The sequence below is a fragment of the Terrapene carolina genome, unplaced genomic scaffold (genome assembly GCF_002925995.2).
Source record: "Terrapene carolina triunguis isolate 2854851 unplaced genomic scaffold, T_m_triunguis-2.0 Scaffold192, whole genome shotgun sequence".
NCBI lineage: Eukaryota > Metazoa > Chordata > Testudines > Emydidae > Terrapene > Terrapene triunguis.
Window position 1 is genome coordinate 22,141,438 of NW_020664543.1, and position 25,037 is coordinate 22,166,474.

Sequence of the window (25,037 nt, forward strand, 5' to 3'; positions counted from 1 at the left end):
CCTCTGCCCCAGCTTCTGCCGCTTGCCCCATGGGACAGGTGGTTTCTGGTGCACCTGGGAAAGCACATCCTGATCTCTCACCCCTCAGGACGAAGACTGGGATTGCTGCAGGGAAATTCCCCTCTCCCCAGCCTTATCCCAAAGGTGGGGGCCCAGGGGACACTTAGCCCTGGCAGACGCTCATGCCCATCTGGATGGGCACTGAGAACAGAAGGGGCAGTACACTGCAGTTCCCCAGCCCTCGGTTTGCATGGACAGTCTGTGCGTGGCAAGTGCCAGGAGCCCCACACCCAGCAGTGCCCGCTACATCGCTGCCACCAACCAGGAGTCCTGGTGCGTACTTTCCCCCGTTATTTCTAGTCCAGTAGCACCTGGAGGCCCCATCTGAGTTCAGGAGCCCACAGCACTGGGCAGCCACACAGCAAGAGACAGGCTCTGGCCCAGAGACAAGGGCCGGAGAAGGGGTGTTACTGTGGGAAATTGAGAACAGACTAAGGCCCAGACCCTTGAAGTACGTAGGCACCTAACTCCCTGGGCCGAAGGGATTTGCCCACGGTCACATGCGACAAGGGCCAGGCAGACAGCCTGGAGAGTCCCCCAAGCCCCAGCTCAGTACCTTAACATCCTTCCCGTCTAGTAATTAATTGTTCTAGGTCGCTGGGGTCCCTCCGTCCTGGCTGGGACTGCACTGAAGTCACTGCGGCTGGCCCCAGCCTCCCGAGCTTTAGACAGCCCCTTTCCCGCAGCAGATGAGTGAAGAATCTGTCTTAAAGCAGCCAGTCTTTATGTCACGCGCGGTCTGAAGGGGCCTTTAACCAGTCACCAGCAAGTCAGCCAAGCGTGAGGGGAGACGGACCCTATTCTCTCCCACCTCCCGCAGCCCCGCAGCCCTGCTGCCAATCCCCTTTGCATGCCTGCCCGCTCTTCCATGCCATCTGTCTGAGGAGTGCTGCCGAATCCCAGCGGTGAACCCCATGCAGCTCCCGGCCCTCAAAAGCAGCGTGCGGCTGGCAGGCTTTGACAGCTTTGCCGTCGGCCCGCTCGCCGGCACTTCATTAACACGCCTTTCCTGCCGCTCACTCGTCGACTTCCATCTGGCTGGGAGCTGGTGAGGGGGGAAGGCGAATTACAAAGGTTAATCGACCTTGCGTACTATCTGACAAGCGCCTGCCCAGAGCAATTGCACGGCTGAGGGGAGAGGAGCAGAAGCAAAGGAGAATGGAGGGAAGAGGGAGTGGGAAGAGGGGTGTGAAGAGAATCAGAGAGGATGCAGAGGGAGGGAGCAGGCGAGGACTGCCCAGGGGCCCCGGTCATCTTCCTGGTGACCCATAGCTCATGGCATTTTACACTGTTCTCTGAACAATCAGCTTTCCCCTGGGTTTTGGGTCCACTCGACCATCAGCCCCAATCTCCAGCCAGGCAGGAGCCTTTCCTGGGGCTGGATTATCTCCTCCCAAATCAGCTTGCATTCCCTCAGCCGCCTATGCCCTTCCGGGTTCCTATGGGAAACAGAGCTGCCCAAACACCACGACAAAGGAGATCTTCTTGAGAGACCAGCACACCACCCATAAGCAGCCGCACAGCCAGACAGCCTCATCCCGTGAGCTATTCAGGCCCGCCGTGCAGAGCAAGCATCCAACCTTCGGGGGTTCACTCACCGCTCCCTGGGCTGGCCCTACATTGGTACATGGATAAATCTCAACCCACGGAGGCCCTGGGGGAATAACGGTGCCCCACTGCACCGCTCCCTCTAGGGCACCTCTTTGGCATCAGCCCCTCTCCCAGCATCAGCTCCTCTCCCTGCATCTCTGCTTTTCTTTTGTCTTTTTAATTTTAGAATAGCCCCGGGGCCATGTTTCAAATCAGTGCTAGGGGGCTTGTCCTGCAGCCAGCTTGGAAGCCGACCCAGCTGGGCTGTGTGTGTAAAAGGTAACTTGTGCGTGCACTGGAGCGTGTCGGGATGGATGGGGTGAGGGTCTCCAGCCTGTGCTGCACAGTAGGTCAGAGATGATTTAATGGCCCTTTCTGGCCTTACAATCTATGAAATTCCTCTTGTCTTACCAAGGAGCAGATGCTGATTAGGGACATGGGTCCATGGTTAACCCTTTCCTTCACCCTGGCCAAGACGAATGGCCCATGTTCTCTCCGCCAAGCTGCTGTGTAGCAGGACCCGATGACATCATGCCAACCCCCCCCACAGTTGGGGCTGTATTGTATCCCTATGGCCCATCACTTCACAGGGCCATAGAACTCACAACACTTGCTCTTCACTCCTGGGTTATGTCCCTGCCTTGCGCGGACAGATGAATACCAGACTGTGGGATTGATTCCTACCTAGGTGACCAGATGTCCCGATTTTAATAGGGACAGTCCTGATTTTTGGATCTTTTTCTTATATGGGCTCCTATTACCCCCCACCTCCATCCCGATTTTTCACATTTGCTGTCTGGTCACCCTATTCCTACCCATGGCACTGATTGCAGGTGGTTCGCTGCTCACTCGGGGGGGGGGGGAAGGAGGGTGTTGTGTTAATAAACACATTGTTGGGCGCTTCTCCAGCCCCTGTAGTGGCCCAGCCAGCTCTCACGTGCCTCCCACTGCAGCCTCCTGCTGCCCTTTACAGGACAGTTACCCTGATCTCTCCCAGCTGTGGCTCACTCTGCAATCAGGGCTAGCCGGCCTCAGCCCTGCCAGCCGTAAGGGGTGACCCACACTGCTGCAGCCCCCCTCACCCTCTGAAGCGTGTTTCTCCTCCCAGCCCCCTGTGCAGGAAAGCTGTGCCAGGATCCCCATTCGACACCAGAGAGAGAGCGGAGTGCGACCGGGCAGCACTCCAGCAAAAAGCTGGGAGGGGCATTAAGGAGCATTTCATCTGACTGGCAGCAAAGCACTTCCTAGGTGAGCTCGGCTGGCCAGAGTCTGCCCGGGGAAGTGGTGGAGACCCCGTCACATGAGAGCTTTACCACAAGCCTGGATCCCTCCGTGCCCGGAACAATGGAGCCATCAGCAGTAGCTGGGAGGCACCTTGAGTTACGAGAGCCACGTGGAGCCCCTGGGCCACATCCACCTTGGGTACTCGGGAGGTCGCAGTGGAGCAAAGTGCTCACAATCACACCCTCCCATTGCCTGGGGCAGGGGATACATCTGGACAGCTCTGCCCCACTGCCCCGTCTGGGGAGCTCTGACTCAGAGCACGCAGGAGGCAGCCCTTCCTGGCGGACCCCAGGAGGGTAGTGTGGTGCTGCTTGCTGCCCTCCTCCATGCCACTCTGCTGGGGCGTTGCAGGGTGCAGTGAGCGAGCTGCATGGGCACAGGGGCCAGACCCTTGATGTGTCTGTTTGCAAATCGCCCCTTCGCTGGCTGACCGCAATCCTCTTCAACCGAAAAGGCCTCACGCACCCTGTAACCAACAGCAGGTGACACAGGACCGTGTTCCCAGCCCGAGCCCTCCAGGGCTGCAAGGTCACTTCGGCTCCTGCTGACCAGGATGCTGAGGCTGGGCCTGCTGGAGCCAGGGGCTGCACCGCAGGCAGACGCTGGGGCTCTCCTCAGGCATCCCTCGGGCTTGCTGTCACACGCCCATGGATGCTAGACAGTCTTGTAATTACTTGCACTCAAGGGCTCCCCAGCAACCGGACAGGGCTCCCACCCCCACCTGGCTCCCAGATCCTACACTCCGGTACTTTCCTGTTACATCCAGCACCGGCCTGGACCGGGACTCAGGAGACCTGGCTTCTATTGCCAGCTCTGCCACTGGTCTGCTGGGTGACCTTGGGCAAGTCACTGCTGTGATCTGTGCCTCAGTTTCTCCTCCCACCATTTATCTGTCTTGTCTGTTTACATTATAAGTAAGTAAAAAAAAAATTGTTTTGGGTCAAACTAAAGGTCTCCTTGAGATTCCAGCTTTTCTTTACATTTTAAAATGTTTTAAAAATAAAATTAAGGGGAATTCGGAATGAAAAGCTTTTTCCATCAAAAAACTGAACAGTTTTGTTTTGAACACGTCAAAATGAAATGTTTGGATTTTTTCATCATTTTTAGGTGGTGGTTTTTTTTCACTGAAACATTTGCCAAATCGACACAAACTCAGGAAAAGTTTTGGTGACGCCGAATCTGCGTTTTCCACCAACCGTTGGGTTGAAAAATGTCGCCCAGCTCTCCTTGCAGGCACTAGCGACAGTTGGGAGATGGTAGAGGAGTTGATGTGCTGGCTTGTGTGACCAGGCTGATGGCATAGAAAGCACACCCGAGGGGTTAAAATGTGCGGGTTACTAACTCTGCACTTTGGCTTCATTCTTCCCTTAGCATTCCTGATCTAGCAGCACTAACCTCCAGCTACAGTGTAATCAACGGTAACGGGCATTAATTCAGCACCAGCTGCTGAATCAATGCCCCCTGAGCCCTCCTGTGTCTGATGCACCGCGGGCTGGGATTCTGCAGAGCAGAAAGTGCAGTGGGAGTTAAAACCTCTTCCCTCGCTGGGCTCCCAAAGGTAGAATTGAAAAATACCCAGGCTGGCTCCAAAATGATTGGAACGGGGCTTCTGGCCTTACGTGGGAACCGCAGAGAAACTGCAGCCACCCAAACTACAGAGACAAATAAACACATTTAGGAAACCGCACGGGGCTCTTCAGGCCCTGCTCCTCCCCCAAAAAACTGTCTGTGCTGAGCTGATACCTCTGGTCACTCAGGTTCTTTTTTTAAAAAACAGAAAAACAACACTGGTTAAACTGAATGGAGAACTCACGAGCTTTTTTTTTAAAAGCAAAAAGAAAATGATGCCGACCTCTTATACAGAGCTTTGCACCAGTAGATCTGAAAGTGCTTCACAAAGGAGCTTCTCATTACAGCTACCTAACAGGTGGGGAAACTGAGGCACCGAATCGTACAGAGATTCACACAAGGCCACCCAGCAGGCCAGTGCCCAAGCCGGGAATAGTACACAGAAATCCCAGGGCTCTCTTTACTAGACAGCCCTGCCTCTCTAAAAGAAAAGAGAATCAAACCGCTTAGGAGCCCAAATCATTAACCCGGTGGGAGCTAGCTCCTGCTCTCCGTGACAGCGGTGTAACCAAAGTCGGAGTTTTACCCTAGATTTGGAAATGAACCCGCTACCCTTGAAAGGATGTACTGCAGAGGGTAGGTTTTTAACCCAAACAGGATTGGCTGCGGGCGCAGAGATCTGTATTTCCTCGGTGAGGATTGTGCCCCCTGCACTATGGATGCTGCTGGGACAGACAATCTTGACAAAGCAGAAGTTCCATCTTGGCCTGGACATTTTCACACGCTGTTAGAAAACCACCAGGCTCCAACCAGATCCCATGACGCTCTCCCTCTGACAGGCAGATGAGTCCTAACCACTAGAGCCCTAATCCTAGCTCTCCCGCCAAGTCCCACCTGTAGCCTTGGGCCAGTAACTTCATCACTCTGTTTTCCCATCTTGCAGGGCTGTTACGAGGGTTAGTTAGGCCCAGATCCTGAAAGATATCCTATTGATTCCAGTGGGAGTTAGGTGCCTAAATACCTTTGCGATCTAGGCCTAGCCTGCTTGAGACCCTGAGTACTCAACCGGCTAGCCCGTAATGCCATGGCTTCACTATTGTTATTCAATCTAGCTAGATCAAAGCTAGTGTGGGTAGGCCCACGTGTGCTGCAATCCCACCTCCGTCTGCAGTGTAGACATACCTGGGTCTCTGGTGTACCCACATGGCTAACTCTGGCCTGACCCTGCCAGCCTTCAATGATTTACACACGTGGGAACGGCTTTTAGAGATCAGCACACTCACAAACCACCCCCAGTACGGAGTCAAACCTCCCTCCCTCCCTGTGGGTTGTCTTCATCAACATAAAAATTAGCAATTAGGCAACATCATTTTCATCTCAAACCTTCTCCCTATGTTTGGCTGCTCCTGTGGCTCCACCTTCAGGACAGCTCAGCCCACACCCTAGGTCCTCTCACTTTCCAGAGCTTGCCTCTCTTAACAAGCCTTCTGCAATGGTGTGTAGCAGAACCCACGTTCCATCTCCCAGCAGCACTACCTGTTAGAAGGGAGGTTTTGAGGCAATCCCTGTTGCAGCGCTCTTCGATTGTTATACCCTCACAACAGGGATCCTCTCTTCCCATGTGACAAGCGTTGTTACTATTACGGTGCTCGCTGCAGACTACGCTAATAACAGCCACAGCAGCAGTGCAGGGCCGTGGGCTCTCTCAGGTGCAGGGTGCTCTATAAATCCCAGACGTTATTTATTAATGACATTACTAATTACTGCAAAGCGGGACGCTTGCTGCGTGCAGCAGGCACAATCTCCCGTAGGCCCTCGCCTCATAAATGAGTCTAACCTCAGACCCTGGGGCACGGCAGCCTCACAGCACCCCCTGACGTGCCACGCGTCCTCACGCCATCGCTGACTCCAGCCTTCCTCAGCCACCAAGGTTAACACGTGTAACGAAGCTGCAGGCGAGATGGATCCGTGTCTCAGGCTCCCGCTGAGAGACCTGCTGAATCGGGAGGGTGTGCAATTTCACATTAGGCATGGGCATCTGTGTGTGCCCGGCACATCCCTGAGGCAGGCAGGGCCTGGCTCTGGCAGCGGGGGGCTGGGAGAGACAGCTCAGGAGTCTCCCTATGCTCCCATTCCCATCAGGGTGATCTATTCCTCGTGGTTTGCAGGAACAACGTACCCCAGGACGTGGTGGGTTCTCCGTCACTTGGGGCCTTCGTCACTGGGTGTCTTCCTAAATGATCTGCATAGCTCACCCAGGAGCAATGGGTGGCAAGGATCAGGTGCAACAGAGCCGGTCTCCAGCAACCTAACGAGCGCAGCTGGCCTGCAGCAGGCTGCCCGACCGGCTCCACTGCCAGACTGGTGGATCGAGTCAGCAGACTGGCTCTCAAGCCCAGCCGCAGTTCAGCAGCTGCTCGTAGAATTTGCCCACGGCTGTGATAATTCCTGCTTGTTCCCTGGCTTTCTCCTGCCTTGCCCAGCTCTGACCTTTGGCTCCCATTCCTGACTTAGGCTCTGACCCTTAGCGCTGGCCTCTGACCCTGGGCTCCGATTCCTGGCTACCGACTCTTGCTCCAACTACTAGGCCTGACTCCTGCCCCAACCACGAGGCACAACCGCCCACGTCCCAGTCTCTGACGATGGGCCGGAGGCAGAGACGATTGGATGCCTGCACTATGCAGGAGGTCAGAGATCACACTGGTCTCTTCTGGCCCTAAAATCTACGACTCCAGGGATGGGCCTGGACCCCCTGCGACTGGCCATTGGGACTGGAGCGCTGCAGCGTGGGTCCAAGCACATTACCCTGCCTTAAAACAATACCAGCTCCTCCTTTCACCAGTCAGGAGGGAGAGGCCCTGCCATCTCCCCTGGACATTGGCCTCACTAGGCAAGGCTGGGGTGGTGCTGTGGGCTGTCTTTTGCTAGCTTTGCCGCTCATAAGGAGACATCCCTGGAGGACTCTGCTCGCGGAGAGCAGGGGAAGCTATTGCAAACACTTACCTCTGACCGTCAGCCTCTGAAGGCTCCTGTAATTGCTGCCTGCTCAGCCACCCACCTGGCCTGCCAGAACTGGGAGTGTTTTATTAGCAGAGTTTATCTTACTTAGGTTTGTGTGAATTTGTTCAGAGAAGGATGTGCTACCTGTGGGCACTGGGGTCTGCTCTAGCTCATCCAGCAGCAGGGTAATGAACTGGCTAGTGTGTGTATTTAGGGGTAACTATTGCCATCTCCCCAACTCTACTTGGTGAGATCAGAACTGCTTGCTCTGTGCCATAGGCCCTGTATTGATAACTGCAAATGGAGATTCTCTTTTAGCTCAAGTGGTAGCAGGAGCTGTGCTCTTGGAGGGTCTGAGTTCTCTCCCTGTAGCTGTCGTGACGTTCCAAGCAACACAGTGATGCCTGTGAAATTCCTCGGTGGTTACAGATGCGTCACAAGAATAATACCATTGCTATCTAGGGGCCTTTCATCAGAGGATCTCCAAGCGCTATAGCAGCACTAATTAACTCTTACAGCCCACTCAAGCTGTGAGGCTGGTAAGCATTACCATCCCCATATTTCACATGGGGAAACCGAGGCACAGAGGCATTGAGTTGCCCAAGCAAGTCAGTACCTGAACTGAGAACAGAGCCAGGAGTCCTAACTCTCACTCCCTCATTTTTCTCCCTATCATAAGCTCATGGGCAGCGCTTAGCAAGAGGGACCCCATCTCTGCTTTGCAGCCTCTCTGGAATCCTGAGTGGGAGTCTGGCTGAGTCCTGGCAAAGCGCTTGTTTCTCCACCGCCTTGGGATCAGCTGCTCTCTGTTAACAAGCAACCGGAGGATGATTCTGCCTTTCTGCAGCACTGTCCCCCTTCAGTGCAGTTCAGAAGGTCACAGCAGCCCAGCATAGCCCCCTCTGCCAGCCCGTCTGCCGTTAGAGCACTGGGTGGCAGCCATCTTGGTTGTGACCTCTAGAGCTAAAAGCATCAGCTCCCAGCTTGAGCTAAAGGATCACGTCACATAGCAGCCAGCTATAGCAGCCTCACCTCCTCACTGGATCAGATACAGAGTACGGGCAGAGAACACACACTGGCCAGTGGATATGTTAGTTCATGGCTCCACCACTCCTTCCTATGGAAAGGGACAAGGACCCCCAGGGTGGCTATCTGCCCCGGGGCACCATTTCAGATTTTTTTTGAGGGGGCGTGGGATTTTAGCCATGATTCCAAAGGCTATTTAGGCACCTGAAAATTCTAGAGTTTTTTTTTTCCAGATAATAACTTAGAAATTAGCTGACAGGAACACTGTATCTAATTCCTATATAAAGAAATAAAAAATATATACAAACACCAATTAATGCCATATTTTAAGTTTACATGTAAATTTAGAACAATCCAGAGATAATACAGCAAGATATTCCCAATCCCAAACCTTGAGGTATCATAAGAACATACTGGGTCTGACCAATGGTCCATCTAGCATAGTATTCTGTCTTCCCACAGTGGCCAATGCCAGGTGCTTCAGAGGGAATGAAAAGAACAGGCAATCATCGAGTGATCCATCCCGTCATCCACTCCCAGCTTCTGGCAAACAGAGGTGAGGGACACCCAGAGCATGGGGTTACATCGCTGCCCATCCTGGCTAATAGGCATTGATGGGGCTATCCTCCAGAAACTTATCTAGTTGTTTTTTGAACCGTTATAGTTTTGGCCTTCACAACATCCCTTGGCAATGAGTTCCACAGGTTGAGTATGCGCTGTATGAATACATACTTTTGTTTGTTTTAAACCTGCTGCTTATTAATTTAGTTGGCTGACCCGATTCTTCTGTTATATGAAGGAGTAAATCACATTTCCTTATTAATTTTCTCCATACCAGTAAAGATTTTATAGCCCTCTATCATATCCCCACCCTTAATCATCGCTTTTCCAAGCTGTCCCAGTCTTTTTAATCTCTCCTCATACAGAAGCTGTTCCATACCCCTAATCATTTTTGTTGCCCTTTTCTGTATCTTTTCCAGTTTGAATATATCTTTTTTGAGTTGGGGCAACCAGATCTGCACACAGTATTCAAGATGTGGGAGTACCATGGATTTATATAGAGGCATTCTGATATTTTCTGTCTTGTTAACTATCCCTTTCCTAATAGTTTCCAACATTCTGTTTGCTTTTTTGACTGCCGCTGCACATTGAGCGGATGTTACCAGAGCACTATCCACAATGACTCCAAGATCTCTTTCTTGAGTGGGAACAGCTAATTTAGACCCCATTGTTTTGTATGTATAGTTGGGATTATGTTTTCCAATGTGCATTACTTTGCATTTACTTTCCTATATCAGTTTCGGAGACTTAATACAAGAACTAATAACTTTAACCATTAAGTAAAATTCATGCAGAATATTTGCTCAAGATCATTGTCCTTACAACATCACACCAATCACCCTCAAACACCCACATACTTTTTTATTTTCATTTATATTACCATCTGGAAAATTATAAGCAAGCAAATATATGCACTCTTAATTTGAATATCTCATTCCTCATTAAAAAGTTATGAAGTCTAAAGTAGTTGAGTTTCCCAATAAACATTCCTCTAAAACATGGAATAACTAACAAATTAGAGAAGAAATTCGTTTTGGCACTAATTTACAAGCTTTTCATCTTTCCTTTTTTTTTAAAGTGATAACTGGAAAGAAAATATTACAACAAATTGGCCAACATGGGTTTCCTATCAGCTCTAAGACACCTGAAGGTGTATTTCCAGTAGATAAAAATATTATCACCTTTTTCCAATGGCAATGTGTTTTCTTTTCCTATGAAGTTACTCAGTAATTAGAAATAAAGTCTTAAACATTGTAATCTATTTATCTGATATTTCTCCAACACAAATGAAAACACACTTCAGTTCAAGGTACCAAAGGTGCAAAGATTCAAAACATAAAACCGAATTTAAAAATTGAACTTGCGTTTACAAACGACTGATCTAAAAGCCTGTTTTAGCCTCTGGAAACTGTTCAGTTCAATAATGTATTATAGAAATCCTGAGTATGTATCTACAGTGGCCCAACTGGATGATTCTCAACCGTGCCTTAATAAAAACATAATATGACACTATACATCTTAAATGTTATGAAGAAAATGTGCTCTCTAAACAATGTCACTTCAAGGGCATACTCATGTATCAAGGAAGTTAGTAAAGAGACCTGTTCCAAGGCTGTAACAACCTGGCAGGATTACGAGCTCTCCATGAATTGTTAAAAAAGAAAAGTCCCGCGGGTCCATAGACTAATTCAAGAAAGAAAACGTTTGATTGTCGGATTGAGTCGCAGAACTATGTACAATAACTTCCTCTGATTTCCACCAGGAGCAACTGAAACGTCTAAGGGCAGCACTGGCTGTTTCACTGAAAATAAAATTGCTCAGCTTTGTGTGGGAGATTCATCAGGTCTCCTCTCTGCCAAAGCTAGCCAGACACTGCTCTCTCCTGGCTCTCATCCTATCAGCTCGGCGACAAGGAGCTATTTACCCACATGAAGTGCTGTGAGTGCCCCTCTGGTCCCAGGGATGCTAGCGCTGCTGCTGGCTGCGGGAGCTGGCAGGGGGGTCAGCTCTCCTGCTCCCGGGCACGGAGCAGCCGACACAGCCAAGGAAACATTTCCCGGAGCTGGGGAGAGATGGGAGGTGCTGGTCCAGCTCCTCGGGGACAGCCCTGTGCCAACAACAGCTTCTCAGACCACAACTCAGGGCTTCAGGTTCCCCTCGGGGAGAGCATGGACTGTTTACACTTTGCTGTGGTGCAAACCTGGGGGGGCAGGTTCCCCCGCTAAATGGCACCCCTGCTTTGCCCCCTCTCAAAGCAGGGTAGGTCTGCTCTGCTCCTGGCTGCTGGCTCATGAGCTTGCTGTTTCCAGATGAACCCTTCCATTACTCCAAGCTCCCTCCCTCGAATGTGCCCAAGAAGTCTCATTATCTCCAGACGAAAGGCTGTCGAAAGCCCTGTAAGGGGAGGACATGGTTCTGTGGCTCACTGGCTCATTTCAGCCTGAGCCGGCCTGGGCAAACCAGTTCATTAATGCTTCGTGGGCCACAAACCCAAAATCCCAACCATTGGAGCTGGCAAGCCAGCCTGGCTCGGCCCAGCCAGCGTCCCACGGATCCCGGCTTGGTGGGGAACATGCCCTGACTCTTTCAGGTCAAGCAGCGGCAGGACATCTCCCTCGGTTCTCTCCGTCACCCGGCCGAGAGGAATTGCTGGTGTTTCTGTGGGGAAGGCAGGTCAGCACACAGAAAAGACTTGCCTTCCACTCAGAGAGCACTGCAGTGGGCAGGCAGCACTGAACTGCTGCTCAGCGCGATGAAAAGGAAAGAGATGAGCAGGAAATGGACTCAAGTGCTGTATTTACAGCTAGGAGGGGTACAGAGGAAAGCAATCAGACCTGTCTGTTTGTGCTATCCCATAATATGAAGCCACTTGATGGAATTAGTAGCCAGTCCAGTTTAGAACTAACAAAAGGCCTTCACTGCTGCTAAGATCAGAGTCAACTAAAGCGGCCGGTTTGAACAGATAGGGCCTCGCAAATTTCATAGACAATATATCAGTGTTTGTGGCTATGTGCTAAGATAGGGGAAAGGTGATCTCATGCTTCAGGGCACCAGTTGATTGCTCCAGGGGTCAGGAAGGAAATTCCCGCCCCCCCCCCACACACACACACCATGCTGTACTGCACAATAGGCTAGGTGCATTATGGGAGGTTTTCATTTTCTTCGGAAGGCATGATGGATCAATGGGAAATCCTAGAGTTAGAAAAATCAATGCATTTTTCCTGTTCTTAAGAAGGGTCTTGGTAGTAGGGTGGGAGACAAAACAGCCCTGGCCTAGCTCTGTGCAGTCCCAATGGAGTGGAAGCCAATAGGGCTGATGGACAGAAAACAGAGCAATTGGCCAAGGTCTTGATTGATTTTTCCTGTATCTCTGGTTCTTAAATGTTAACACTTGCTGTGTTCGATCTGGGAGGCGTCTGCCTGAGGATTTCCAGCCGCCGCTTGCAAGCGCAACACACACACTACGCTGTGAAAGTCAGAGGGGAACGGGAATGCTAGCGGTCCTAGGATGTGGTTTGATCACACCTAGACCTGCTCAGGGATAGATGAGAGGCACCGTATAGATTCACTCGTGTCTGAGTTCTGCTCAGTACAGAGGTGGTGGCACCTGCAGTTACCACCGATAACTAGAGTGAGGGCTGTTGAGTGTTTACTGGTACGAGGAGGGGCCAGTTACAGACCTTTGATTCTGTACCAGTCCAGCGTGAGTTAGAGCAGCCTAAGTGCTGCTCCAACTTATGCTAGTGAAGAATCAGCATAGCAGAACTTCCCCATACCCCTGTGCACCCCTCCCCGGCTATTCCTCCTGTGTCATGGCTGGCGAGGGACGACTGGTGCAGAAGCTGCCTTGCCCAGGTTTACATCAGCAGGGCATTCCCCTCCATGTGGGGAAATCTCCACTGCTCCCATACAGCTTGTGCCCTGCTCAGGGTCACAATGGGGCCTCACTGATGGCCATATTAGAGTCAGGAAGGAATTTTTCCCTGGGTCAGATGGGCAGAGACTCTGGGGGGTTTTCACCTTCCTCTGCAGCATGGGGCACGAGTCACTCATTGGTTTGAACTAGTGTAAATGGTGAATTCTCTGTAACTTGGGAGCCTTCAGTAACTCCGCCAGAGGCTGGGCTCTGTTACAGGAGTGGGTGGGTGACGTTCTGTGGCCTACGATGTGCAGGAGGTGAGACTAAGTGATCTTGATGGACCCTTCTGGCCTTAAAGTCTCTGAGTCTATCTGGTGCGCTGCCAAAGGGTAACCAAAGCTATTCAATGAGAGCGACCCCTTCTGTCAGCCCACTGAGGTCCCTGGACTTGTTCTGGTGTTACACCAGGCTGTGACAGGCCAGGCAGCCCCAGCAGTTCCACGCCCCAAGAGGAGCTCTCCCCAGATCAAACACAGACCTGGCTGATTGCATCGCTGGGGATTTTCAGGTCTGTCATTTCGGGGGCCCTGCTCCATTAACCCACAGGCAGGGCATGCAGGATAGGGGTATGTCCACACTGGGGGCTGGGGGGGGGGTAATTCCCAGCGTGAGGAGATGAACCGGCGCTAGCTCCCATCAAGACAGAGGGCTAAAAACAGGGCGCAGCATGAGCTGCCCACGTGCGTGTACAGCCAGGGCACCCTCAGGGCAGAGAGCTCAGCAGTGCTAGTGCTGGGGTGGGGGCACCTGTGGAGGAGACCTGGCTGAGCTGTTTTACCAGCATGACATCCAGCCCTGCCCTGAGGGGGGAGCTCCATCAGTGCCACAATTTGTACAGGTCCAGTGTACCCTGCTTTCAAACTGCACCAGTGCAGACTGTGGCTTATGATGCTTTTGCCTTTCTGCCCTAGCAGCCCAGGGTTCCAGTCCAGTGTGTACAAAGCCTAAGGAATAAATCAAGGCTCCCTTTGCTAGCTCTCGGGCATGGATCTGGAAAGGTCTCCTGCTTGCTTGTGGGGAAATAAAACTACACCTGTCCTCGGGAGCCAAAAAATCTTACCGGGTTATAGGTGAAACCGTGTTATCTAGAACTTGCTTTGATCTGCAGGAGTGCGCGCCCCCCCCCTCCCCGAGCACTGCTTTACCGCGTTATAGCCGAATTCATGTTATATCGGGTCGCGTTATATCGGGGTAGAAGTGTATTTTGATAAGTCCAACTTCAAAAACTACTCAGAGTGAAAGGCCCGAAGTTGGATTTAGAGATTTTCTTCTGAGCTCGTCCCCAGCCCTCTTCACATTGGGAATAAACTCAGCAAAGCATCTACAGGCCACTTTGGAGTCGGATGCAATAATCAATCTTCATTTTGCACAGGAATGTAATGTTAGGTCCCTCCTGGGTTCCGATGATGATTTAATAAGCTATAATTTAATTAAAATGCTATCCACTCGGAACGAATATGAAAGGAGATTAACAGGCACAAAAATTAATGTAACATTTAAAATTCATCTTCCCCCCTCGGGGGGGTTTCTAATGCTTTAATAAATAGATCAAAAGTTTATAATCTAGCCACAGCCACCCTTAGAGATTGTGTCTGCGTTTCCACAGCTAATAAAAGCTTACACGGCACGTAATGTCGCACTTCCTATTTCACAAGCCAGGGGAATAGATGTGGGTGGAAGTGAACTCCCTAGGTAACCCATTCCAGTGCTTCACCACCCTCCTAGTCAAATCGTTTTTCCTAATATCAACCTAGACCTCCCACACTGCAACTTGAGACCATTGCTCCTTGTTCTGTCATCTGCCACCACTGAGAACAGCCGAGCTCCATCCTCTTTGGAACCCCCCTTCAGCTAGTTGAAGGCTGCTATCAAATCCCCCCTCATTCTTCTCTTCTGCAGACTAAACAAGCCCAGTTCCCTCAGCCTCTCCTCATAAGTCATGTGCTCCAGCCCTCTAATCATTTTCATTGCCCTCCGCTGGACTCTCTCCAATGTATCCACATCCTTTCTGTAGTGGGGCCCCAAAACTGGACGTTATTCTCCAGATGTGGCCTCCCCAGTGCCGAATAGAGGGGTATAATCACTTTCCTTGATCTGCTGACAATGCTCCTAATAATGCAGCCCAATATGCCGTTAGCCTTCTTGGGAACAAGGGCACACTGCTGACTCATATCCAGCTTCTCGTCCATTGTAATTCCCAGGTCCTTTTCTGCCATTTGTAAGCACTGAATTTCAGGTTAAACCCCCGGTCATTCTCAGAGCAAAACTCAGCCAGAATTGCCCGGTGTCGTCTGATTTCACACTGGGGCTGCAAAGATTGCCCCTCTCTATACCATAAATTCAGGCACCAGGCGATTTCCCCCTGGTTTCAGTTCCCACCGCATCTTACCGTGTGGAGCTGCAAAGGGGCTTTGGCTGTTAACTCCTTGGTCCTTCAGCTTGTAAATTCCTTGAATCAATGAACACGTACTTAGCTGGCTGCACACAGAGGTGCACTGAACCTGTTCTCCGCTGGCTGCGCGTAGAGGTGCATTGGACCTGCTCTCCCTCCATCGTGCCATGCTCATTTGCTGGCCTTTTCCACTCCCTTTGCACCGCCAGAAATGACAACATCAGGCGGCAGCAAATCAGGCCCCCTGAAATTTTCTATTGCACATGCTCAGTGTGCAATTTTCAACCCAGCCCCATCTTTGTTAAATAGAGCCTGACTGTTGTGATTTCCAACCGTTTAAGGGCCCTGGTGCTCAGGACAGCCGCGTGTGCTGGGTTTCACGCTGCAAACCTCAGCAGCCGGAAGTGTGCTTGCAATTCTTTTTTCTAAATGAGAAAATGACATCTCCCATTCCCAGCCCCCACTCGCCCAGAACGTAGACACGGCCAAGGGACTTTGCCCAAATGATGAAAATTTCAGCCCCCACAGAAAGCTCTTGGGCTGTGAAACCAGGTTTAGAAACTGGTGTGAAGGTTGGGGGAGACAGGGCTAATGGCACCTGCTCTTCTGTTGTTTTATCTATTGCATGCATGCACGATGGCAGAGTACGCTCTGAGAGCCGCATGGCCACATTTGTAATGGTGAGAGCAATTACCCATTGGAACAATTTACCAAGGGTCAGGGTGGAGTCTCCATCCCTGATCATTTTTCACTCAAGAGCGGATGTTTTTAAGCTCTGCTCTGGGAATTATTTGGGGCAGTCCCATGGCCCTTGTGACACAGGGGGTCAGACTAGATGGATCACGATGGTCCCTTCTGGCCTTGGAATCCATGAATCTCCACCTGTGTAAGTCTAGAGAAACTCTCCTGCTACCAATGGGTTCCTCCGGATTTACACCTACGTAAAAGCAGAATCTGGCCTGGTGAGTCAAATTCCTCCCTAGTGACGCGTGGGAGAGGAGAGTTGGGATCGCAATGCAGGAGATTCGTTAGAAGGGGGTTGGGAACGCTTCTCCCCAGGCAGGTTTCCTTTCCCTTCAGCATGCTGGGAGCTGCTGGTGGGCGCTGCTCCTGAGCCGCTAACCCAGGCAGTGCCCTGATGTGAGCAGGTCCCACCCTCTCCCCATCCCGTCTGGCACCAACACACCCAAAGCAGGGGAATGGACTGACCTGTACCTGAGCCTCGTTCCTCATCAGGTAGCGCATCTTGCTGAGGATACACTGCTGGAGCTGCTCCCACGAGATGGCTCTGTCTTCTCTCGTCAGCAGCGGGGGGCCAAACCTGGAAAGCCACAGACAGCGGGTTGGAGACAGTGCTAGAAAAGGAATCACTGGCCAATCCGGGCAGGAGCCATCTCCTTAATGGGCACCCATCCCTCGCTGAGCCTCTCAGACGTTTCTGGCCATCCCCTCTCCTGTTCAGGGGTGAAAGCCCACGGTGTGCTAGGATACGTCCCAAGGGCTCTAGCTGGTATGGGAGAAGGGAGCCCCAAAGCACACAGCCATGCAGAGAGGAAGCACTGCCTAGCAGTCAGAGCACAGCACCGGGTACCCTGAATTACTGCCTCCATTTGTCAGAGGGATAAACGCAGACAGAGTGAGAGCAGGCACACAAGGAGTCAATGGAAGATCCCGGAATGGAACCCAGGAGTCCGGGCACCCGTTATTTCGTTCCAACCATTAGACTCCACTACCTTCTGAAAACCACCCGTTACTTGGCGATCGCTGCAACATTGAAGACAAGGTGGCACAAATAGGGCATTTCTGGGGTTCCCACAGCCATCCACTGGGGAGTTTCTTGCACTTTTTTTTTAAGCGTTCGGCACCATTCAGGCTCTGAGGGAGGTTCCCCGGCTACATGGGACTGCTGCTCTGCCCCAGGCTAGCTGAGGACTTCAGCGAGCGCTGAGCGATGCAGCGCAGGATGCATGAGCGCAGCACAGCAGCCGAGAGGAGGCGAGCCCCATGATGAGGTTGGAGTGGGTAGGAAGTGGATCACCTGGCCACGGCTGCTGGGACAGCAGGGCTCACACCCACGCTGGGCCCGTCTGGGTGAAGTCCAAGTGCTTCCCACTCAATTGCGCTCCATAAAGCATGGCGCATGACAAGCCATTTCCCAGCCGATAATGTTTTACTAGCAGCTTCGAGCACACAGAGAATGGTATTTAATGGGATTTGTGATGTGAAATACGAATTCATTACCAGCCGATGGCGGCCCGCCAGCCAGCGGTCTGTGTCAGAGCTCCTAGCGGGGCACGCTGAGCCGCTCCCCCCCTCGGCCCGAGAACCAGCTTGAAAGGAAAAGAAATATGGGCTGGGCTTAGCGTCGCTGGGGGCCGAATGGCCCAGCGCGGCCAGAAGACCCAGCACAGGGATTCCGGGAGCAGCACCACCTTCTGTTCCCCTCCCTGGAGCCCTGCCCCATCCAGAGGAGGCAATTAGCGTGCCAGAATGCCTGCTTTCTCCGGGCTTAATGATAGCCCAGCTGCTGGGCCAAGCAACAGAAAGAAAATCACTTCCAACAAGCCCCAGCTTCTGCTTCATTGCCCACTTGTTCCGGCACCTGCCTTTCCGGAGATGCCGAGCAGGCTCGGCCGGGGCGCAGGAAGGGGGAGGCAGAGGCATGTTCCAAACTGGGCCACTGCGTTCTCCATCGAGCGGGGAACCAACCAATGGATCCAAACCCCTGCACTCGGCCCGGCCCCGGACCGAACGCCGTGTTCGCAGACCACACCCAGCATGGGGTGGGTGCAACGCCACGGTGTGAATCAATGCAGGAGTCTGTGCATGCAGAAGAGACCTCTGAAAGTCAGGGGTATTGCTAATGTGTCTGAAGGGCTGGCAGCCCCTAACAGAAGGGTGCCAGGGTAGGATCCCGGCTGCTGGAGATGGGAAGGGCCAGGAGACCATTCTCTGCTAGGTCATGGTTTTGTTGCTGGGCCATTTTTGGTGCTAAGAAATCTTTCCTGGTGACGTTCACAGCCAGAACAGGAGGGGAGGCATCCATGGGGCAGGCGCTATGGCCCCCGTCCCCACTGCATCACTGACTGACCCGCTGAATAGCTGAGCTCCCAGCTTGGACTTTGGACAATGTTGCTTCTCACCTGCCTGCCAGACTCAGGATGAGCAAAGAGGGGTGGGTCAGACAGGAGCTGAGGAGAACCTGGCCCAGGGCTCAAACCCAACCTTGCCTGAGGCCCCATTGATCAGTTCAGCTCTCGCTTATGCCCACACTCCTCCAGGTTTCCCATTTCCAGGTGCAACCTGGAGCAGAAGCACTGAGACTGTTCTTGTGGGAGCTACTGGCGCTGGCAATCCAGCGAGCCCCTTTGCAAGGATCCTGCCTGAGCAACGAGCAAATAGCTGCTTGTTGCCAGAATGACTCTGAGTTTCCATTAAGGGGAAAGCAAATCAAGAGAGGACAGTGCCCATCAGAGAGCATGGTGTGTGTGTATCTCCTCTGGCATGCTCTGTACCCAGCTGAACACAAAATGGCTGCCTGTCTCAGCAGTGTCCTTGGGGAATAATTCAAGGTACAGTCCACAGGAGTCACAACAGTTACAGAGCTCTGCTTCCTGCGCTGTTCCCAGGGAACTCCCAGATCAGATGAGCAGGCATGCTTTGGGGACTTCTCCAAACCTCGGCGCTTCGCTCAGTATTACGGGAGGAGGTGTGTGGGGGTCTGATATTGCCAGAGCTACACAAAACCCATGCTTCTGTTTGTGTCTCTGGACAGACACACCCCAGGAGCTGTATATACCATACCTGCCTCTGTCTCTCCATCACTCCTCTGCACATGCCTGGCCCTGCATGTCAACCACCTCCCGGAACAGCCAGGGACACGCACCAAAAACCCTCGTTCTAACTGACAAGACTCACTATTGTCTCTTTATTGACACTCACACTATGTATCTAACACACAAGAAAGGGCCCAGAATAGATCCAAACAACACAGATACGGTGTTGAGATGTAGACTTCGGATCCAGGGTTTTGGTTCAACCCCTTCTAAGGGCTGGGGTCAGTCACAAATTGTGGACTGACCCCTGAACTTTCCTAAAACATGGGTGATTGTGAGTCAGGCTAAGTTCTCTGAGAAAGCAGCACAGCCACGTGGGTAGGATGCAAGACTCTTGGGTCCCATTCCCAGCAATGACTTACTGCATGATCATGTGCAAATCACGCCCCAGTCTGTGCCTCAGTTTCCCCATCCACAAAATGGGCGTAGCAATACTTACTCTCCTGTGTACGGCACTTACAGATGTAGAGGGCTAAACAAGAGCTAGGCGTGGTTATTAAAATAACACTCATCCAGCCCAGACAAATCCCAATTCTGGAGCATTCTTCAATCGTTTACCCAGACACCACCATTTCAGCCGTCAAAATAAACAAATAAATAACTATAGGTTGTCAGCAAATCCAGGCTGCACCCGAAAAGGCAGCCCGTAATGCAGGCGCAGCAAGGAAAAACCAGTCGTGTGTCTCCAATTCCCTCTGCCCTTTATCCTGACACATGGGCCGAGGGAGTGCCTCACAACAGCCACAGCGCACGAGAGGAGACACGCCCAACGCTGGGATAAAGTCCCAGCCGGGTGCAGAGTCAGCGAAAAGGACAGAGCAAAACCAGAGTCCCAGAAAGTTCAGAGCAAGAGCGAGAGAAGGAATAACCCAGCCAGGGGAGAAACAAATTCCTGGACCCCCGTGGATTCATACACCCCCTGGCTCCTGTTCAGCCCTGCCAGGAGCTGGCTCCTGCCCAAGAAAGCCAGCTGGGGCACCATGCTTATGCCCAGGTTGAATTGGGCCCAGCAGGTGCATGAAACAGAGAAGAGATCCAAGGAAGGACAACCCAGCCCTCCCCCCGACACGCACACACGCAGCCCCCCCATCAGCTCCTCCAGCAGGTGATGTGTGACAGGACAGCACAATAGCACACGGCCAGGGCTGTACCCGCCGTCGTTCACCGCACACGCCTCCAATAGCTGCTGGGAAGGCCACGGCTCGGGGCGGGCGTGGTCAGCGTGTCACATCTGTGAACCCAGCCGGCATGTGCAGAGCAGCATGTGGCTCCCAGCTCCGCAAGGGCTGTGTAGGGGGTGCCAGAGGCAGAGGCACGGGAGCTATTACACTCAACCTCCTCGGCTGTATGGCTCCAGCTGCTGCAATGCTCACCGGCCCCCGGGGCATCCGACGAGCAGCTTGCTGCTGGCACGTCCCCGGCTAGCCAGGGGCCAGGCTGACCTACCATACAGCCCTCTGGGACACAGGGCCCCTGCGGAGGCCAGCCGAAGCAACACTGAAATGCAGGCTGTGAAAAGCGCTGGGGAAGCACCGGGCTCACCCCGTCCCTGCCAGCGGGAAGGTTAACGCTCAGAACTGGGCAGGCGAGGCCCGGGCTGCAGCCCAGCTCTGCCACAGGCCACTCGTGGGACCTTGTGCACATGGCCCCAGCCCTCCCTGACTCGGTTTCCTTCCCTACGCGGCGAGCTGGCCGAGCTCCCGCCGGTGCGAGGCTCGGGGCCCACGGGGACGCTCCGCTGAAGGGGCTGGCCAAGTGCTGCCGATGGCATTAACACCCCCGACCCACAGCCGCCGGAAACGGGGGGAAAGATCCCCAGTGAGACGTGGGCTGCTGCCTGTCTACCCTCTGAGTGCCCTGCTGCACTCCTGTGCCCTCTGCCCCACCCTGGTTCTGGGCCGTTCCAGGGAGCGATGCCCCATGCAACAGACAACGTGGCATCATCTCAGAGATGTGGAGGCAGGGGGGGCCTGTGACTTTTCCTCCAGCCCTCCCCACCCTCGGCCCAGGCAGGGAGAGCGTGAGACGCCCTGTGACTGGCACGACCCTCCAAGAGCTCAGACGGGTGCTCAGTGACAGCTCTGTCCCCAGGAGAGTGGGAAGGAGCCATGGTTCCCCTCCTCCGAGCTGGCTTTGGACGGAGGATCAAGAGACCAGGCAGGGTCCTGAACCGGCAGCATCTGTGAGCGTCCCTGCCCCTGCGCATGGAGAGAGAACAGAGCCTCGGCACGGCTGGACCCAGGCGAACAGGGAGCAGAGGGATTGGACAAGGTACTTGGTAAATGGCTTTGTGTTGTTGGGAGAGGAGAGGCTGGGACGGAGTCCTTGTCCCAGAGTGAGGGGGGGCACAGAGCCCCCTCATGGTCAGATAGAGTATTGCAGCAGCTCTGCCTCAGTTTCCCCACTCTCTTCTTCGGCAATCAGAGTGACCTGGCCCTCCACCCCACTCCCAGGCCTGAATCCTTCACTCAAAGTCCAACAGAAAATAGCAAAAAAGTCTTCAGCCCGGCTGGGAGCCCCCTTCCTTGCAGATGAGTCCCAGCTGCAATGACAGGCAATGCTGACCCCCATTCCCGGTCTGCAGTCCCACCACCCAGGGCCTGGCACGCTGTCCCCCTGCCCAGGCACTGAGGCACAGAGTGGTGAAGTGACTTACTCAAGGCCACCCAGCAGGCCAGTGGCAGAGCCAGGAACAGCCCCCAGGTCTCCTGAGCCCCAGGACAGTGCTCTAACCACTAGACAAGAGATTCAGAGACTTGGCCATGGCTTGCCTGCTCCGTCCCAAGGAGACAGGCGCCATGAGGCACCCAGTGTGGTAACACTGGATCCTGGAGAAGCCGGCAGGAGCTTCTCCATGTGGATTTGGGCAAGTGCACATTGAACCATAATGAATTTGCAATTGTATCCTCCGGTTTGCACTCCCGGCTGCAGAATGCATGCACCAAACTGCATGAGATGCACATTCCCTGGAATATAATGGAGGCAAAGCGACATACCTGGCAGCCTGCTGCCCCGTCCCTGCTGTGTTACAGAGGAGAAGCAGCACTCTCCCACCTCCGCCATGGTGCAAGAACTCCGAGGACATGGCCCCTGCATGGGGCAGTCGCTGGCCTTCAGGATCGGAGGAGTTGGGGGAAGATGGAAGGCTGAGGGGGCAGCCTGAAGAGGAGAAACACAAGAGCAAGAGGGCAGAGAATGAATCCCCGAGTCAGGGCTCCGGCATCGCACGCTGCAGGGGGCATGTATGGAAGCACCGATCAGGGGACAGTTACCGACTTGTTACCCCAAAGAGAGTGGGGCAGTGAACTCCTGGCAGGCCGGTGACCATGGAAGGCCAATGACATGCTGTCTCAGGCAGGCCTCCGGTGGCTCCTCCTCCCCCTGCTAAGACTGCAAGCTCGGGAGATCCGGTCCCCCGGCCTGGCTGTGCGCTGGGCTTCCCTTCTCCTCACCAGTATGTGAGGCATGGGCACCCCCAGGGGCATCGGTGATCAGCTTAGGGCCTGTACATCTCCTCCTGCCCTGACGGGTAAATCCCACTGAATAAGACTGCTTTCCTGCACTACCAGGAAGAATCCCGGGCTGAGCACTGATTCATTTGCAGGGTGCACGGCTGGTGAGGAGAAGGGCATGGCCCTGCCCATGGAGCACCTGCCATCTCCTGACCTTCTTACAATCAGGGCTGGGCAATTAACCAGAGCCCCTCAGTCTCTGTACGGTTGGGAGACAGCAGGAGGTGCTCTGTGCAGCTGGGCTGCCATGTGCCCCAGCTCCCAGTGCTGTACGCTCCGTCTCCTCTGACGCTTTCCGATGTTGGGACTCTCGGTTAGCTTGGAGAGGTAATTAATCACTGCCAGGATGTTGGGACTCTCGGTTAGCTTGGAGAGGTAATTAATCACTGGCCACACACCGCATCACCCAGAATTACACTGCCGGGGGCTGCGGAACCAGATTTCCCGCCGGCCTGTGGTTTCAAACCCCCCATCTACACACACACACACACACACACACACACACACACACACACACACCAGCCTGGCACCTGAAGCACGAAGCTAGCTCCGGTTCTGATGTCTGATCAGTGCAGGTGGAGTTTTAACCACACAGAATTTGTCTCCTTCCTAGGCTCTTTGCTGTTCTTTCCCCCTTCTCCCTGCAGAGCCACTAGACTGCCCCTCCCCACAAACTAGAAACCATGGTGGGGACTGACCGTGGCAGGGGTGGGGGTGGTCAGTGGTTTAGCCGCGTGGTTCGCCCACCACCCCTTTTGCACTTGTCATGCAGCAGGCAATCAGCTCTCCTCTGGTGGGCACAGAGCACAAGGACTTTGGGGGCTGGCGGGGTGGGGGAGAGCAGGGACCGGCACAAGAACCCAGCTGGCCAATCCTGGGTGTCACCCGAATGCCAACCCCCCTGAACCACACGCCACAGGGCGACACTTGGCCGAGCGATGCCAGGCAGAATGAAGATGAGCTCTGGGCACACACACAACCCTGGCAGAGAACAGGAGACTGGATGCCACCTGCTCCCCCACCTCACACACTCTGATACCGTCACGTCCCTGGCGCCTCCCCCAAAGGCCGGATGCGCTGGTGCAAACCTTCCTGGGCTGCTGCTTTCTCCAGGCTCCACCTTTTATCCCCTCCCTGCTCCATTCTGCCCTTGAGTGCCAGCTCCCCTGCCAATCCCACCGACAGGTCCCTGCCCTGCTGCTGCCCCCGCCAGCCCAGCCGAGCGATTCCTCCTGCACCTGCTCAGGAGAATCCAGCCCTCGAGGGAAATTAATCCAGTCGCTTCAGCCAGGTCCTTTGTGCAGCTCTGTCCCCGTCCCTGACGCGCCACAGAGCACAGCAGACCGAAGCAGAGCCAGGCCTGGGCTGAGGGGTACTGGCAAAGTGAGAGGGGCCAGGCGTGCTCCACTCCCTAACCAGGGTCCTGGCAGCCCCGCACTGGGGAAGGCCCCTGGTGGCACGGTCTCATTTCTGAAGGGACGATGACACGACACGTTCTGGGCTGTCAGAAATCTTTGCAGTGTGGAGAGGTATTGGCTGGGCGGGAGGGGAGCCCAGGACTGAAGGCAGGAGGTGGGGCAGTGGGGTCAAGATTTGTGGGCGCAGGCAGCGCTGGGTGTTAGGGAGCCCAGAGCTGGAATAGCAGGAGGGCTGCGGGTCAGGAGTGAGGGGCATCAGCAGAGCTGTCAGGTAAATAGTCCAGCATGTGCGTCGTACTCTCAGGTTTCTCTAGCCACCAACAACCGACTCATCCTTCCCAATCACCCTGCCAATCACAAACCCCACAGTGCTCCCCCTGCCCTCCCCCCCCCCAGCCCCCAAACATCACTCAGGACAATGTGCCTCTGCACCACAGTGCAAAACAAACTCATCGGGGAGACGCTCTGACATATTTAACACCCGGCGCAACGTTTCCATTTCCACAGAGCTGGCCGGTCTATCTGGTGCCCTTCCGGTCCCGGTACTGGGGGCTTTGCAGAGGCCGAGGCAGCCCCGTTTGCTCCCCGTTTGCAGATGCTGGGGAATGCCAGGATTGCACAGCGGCCACAGCCCAGCTCTCAGCATCACGGCTTGACGCATAACTTCTGAACATTAAATATTTATGGATATCAATCGAGAGCCAGGAGAAGCTGCTGCCTTGGGGAAATCCATGCCAAGCCTGGTTCTTTGAAATGCCATCTACTGACCCCTGCTCCAGCACTGTCGGGCCCTCGGAATCGCGCAGAGCACTGAGCCGTTGCACCAAAGCTCAGTTAATTCAGCGAGGCCCCCGGGGGGGCGGGAGTGCG

General features: G+C 53.7%; 1 protein-coding gene across 1 annotated transcript in view; it reads right to left on the minus strand.

Moving 5' to 3' along the window:
• USP43 (ubiquitin specific peptidase 43) overlaps positions 1-25,037 on the minus strand; it is a 169,519-nt gene that overhangs the window by 22,666 nt on the left and 121,816 nt on the right. The window contains exons 7-8 of the mRNA XM_024217634.2: positions 22,234-22,396; positions 16,611-16,722 (exon numbers count right to left, since the gene is read on the minus strand). Of these exons, the coding sequence (XP_024073402.2) occupies positions 16,611-16,722; positions 22,234-22,396 (275 nt within the window). The remainder of the gene's footprint in view (positions 1-16,610; positions 16,723-22,233; positions 22,397-25,037) is intronic.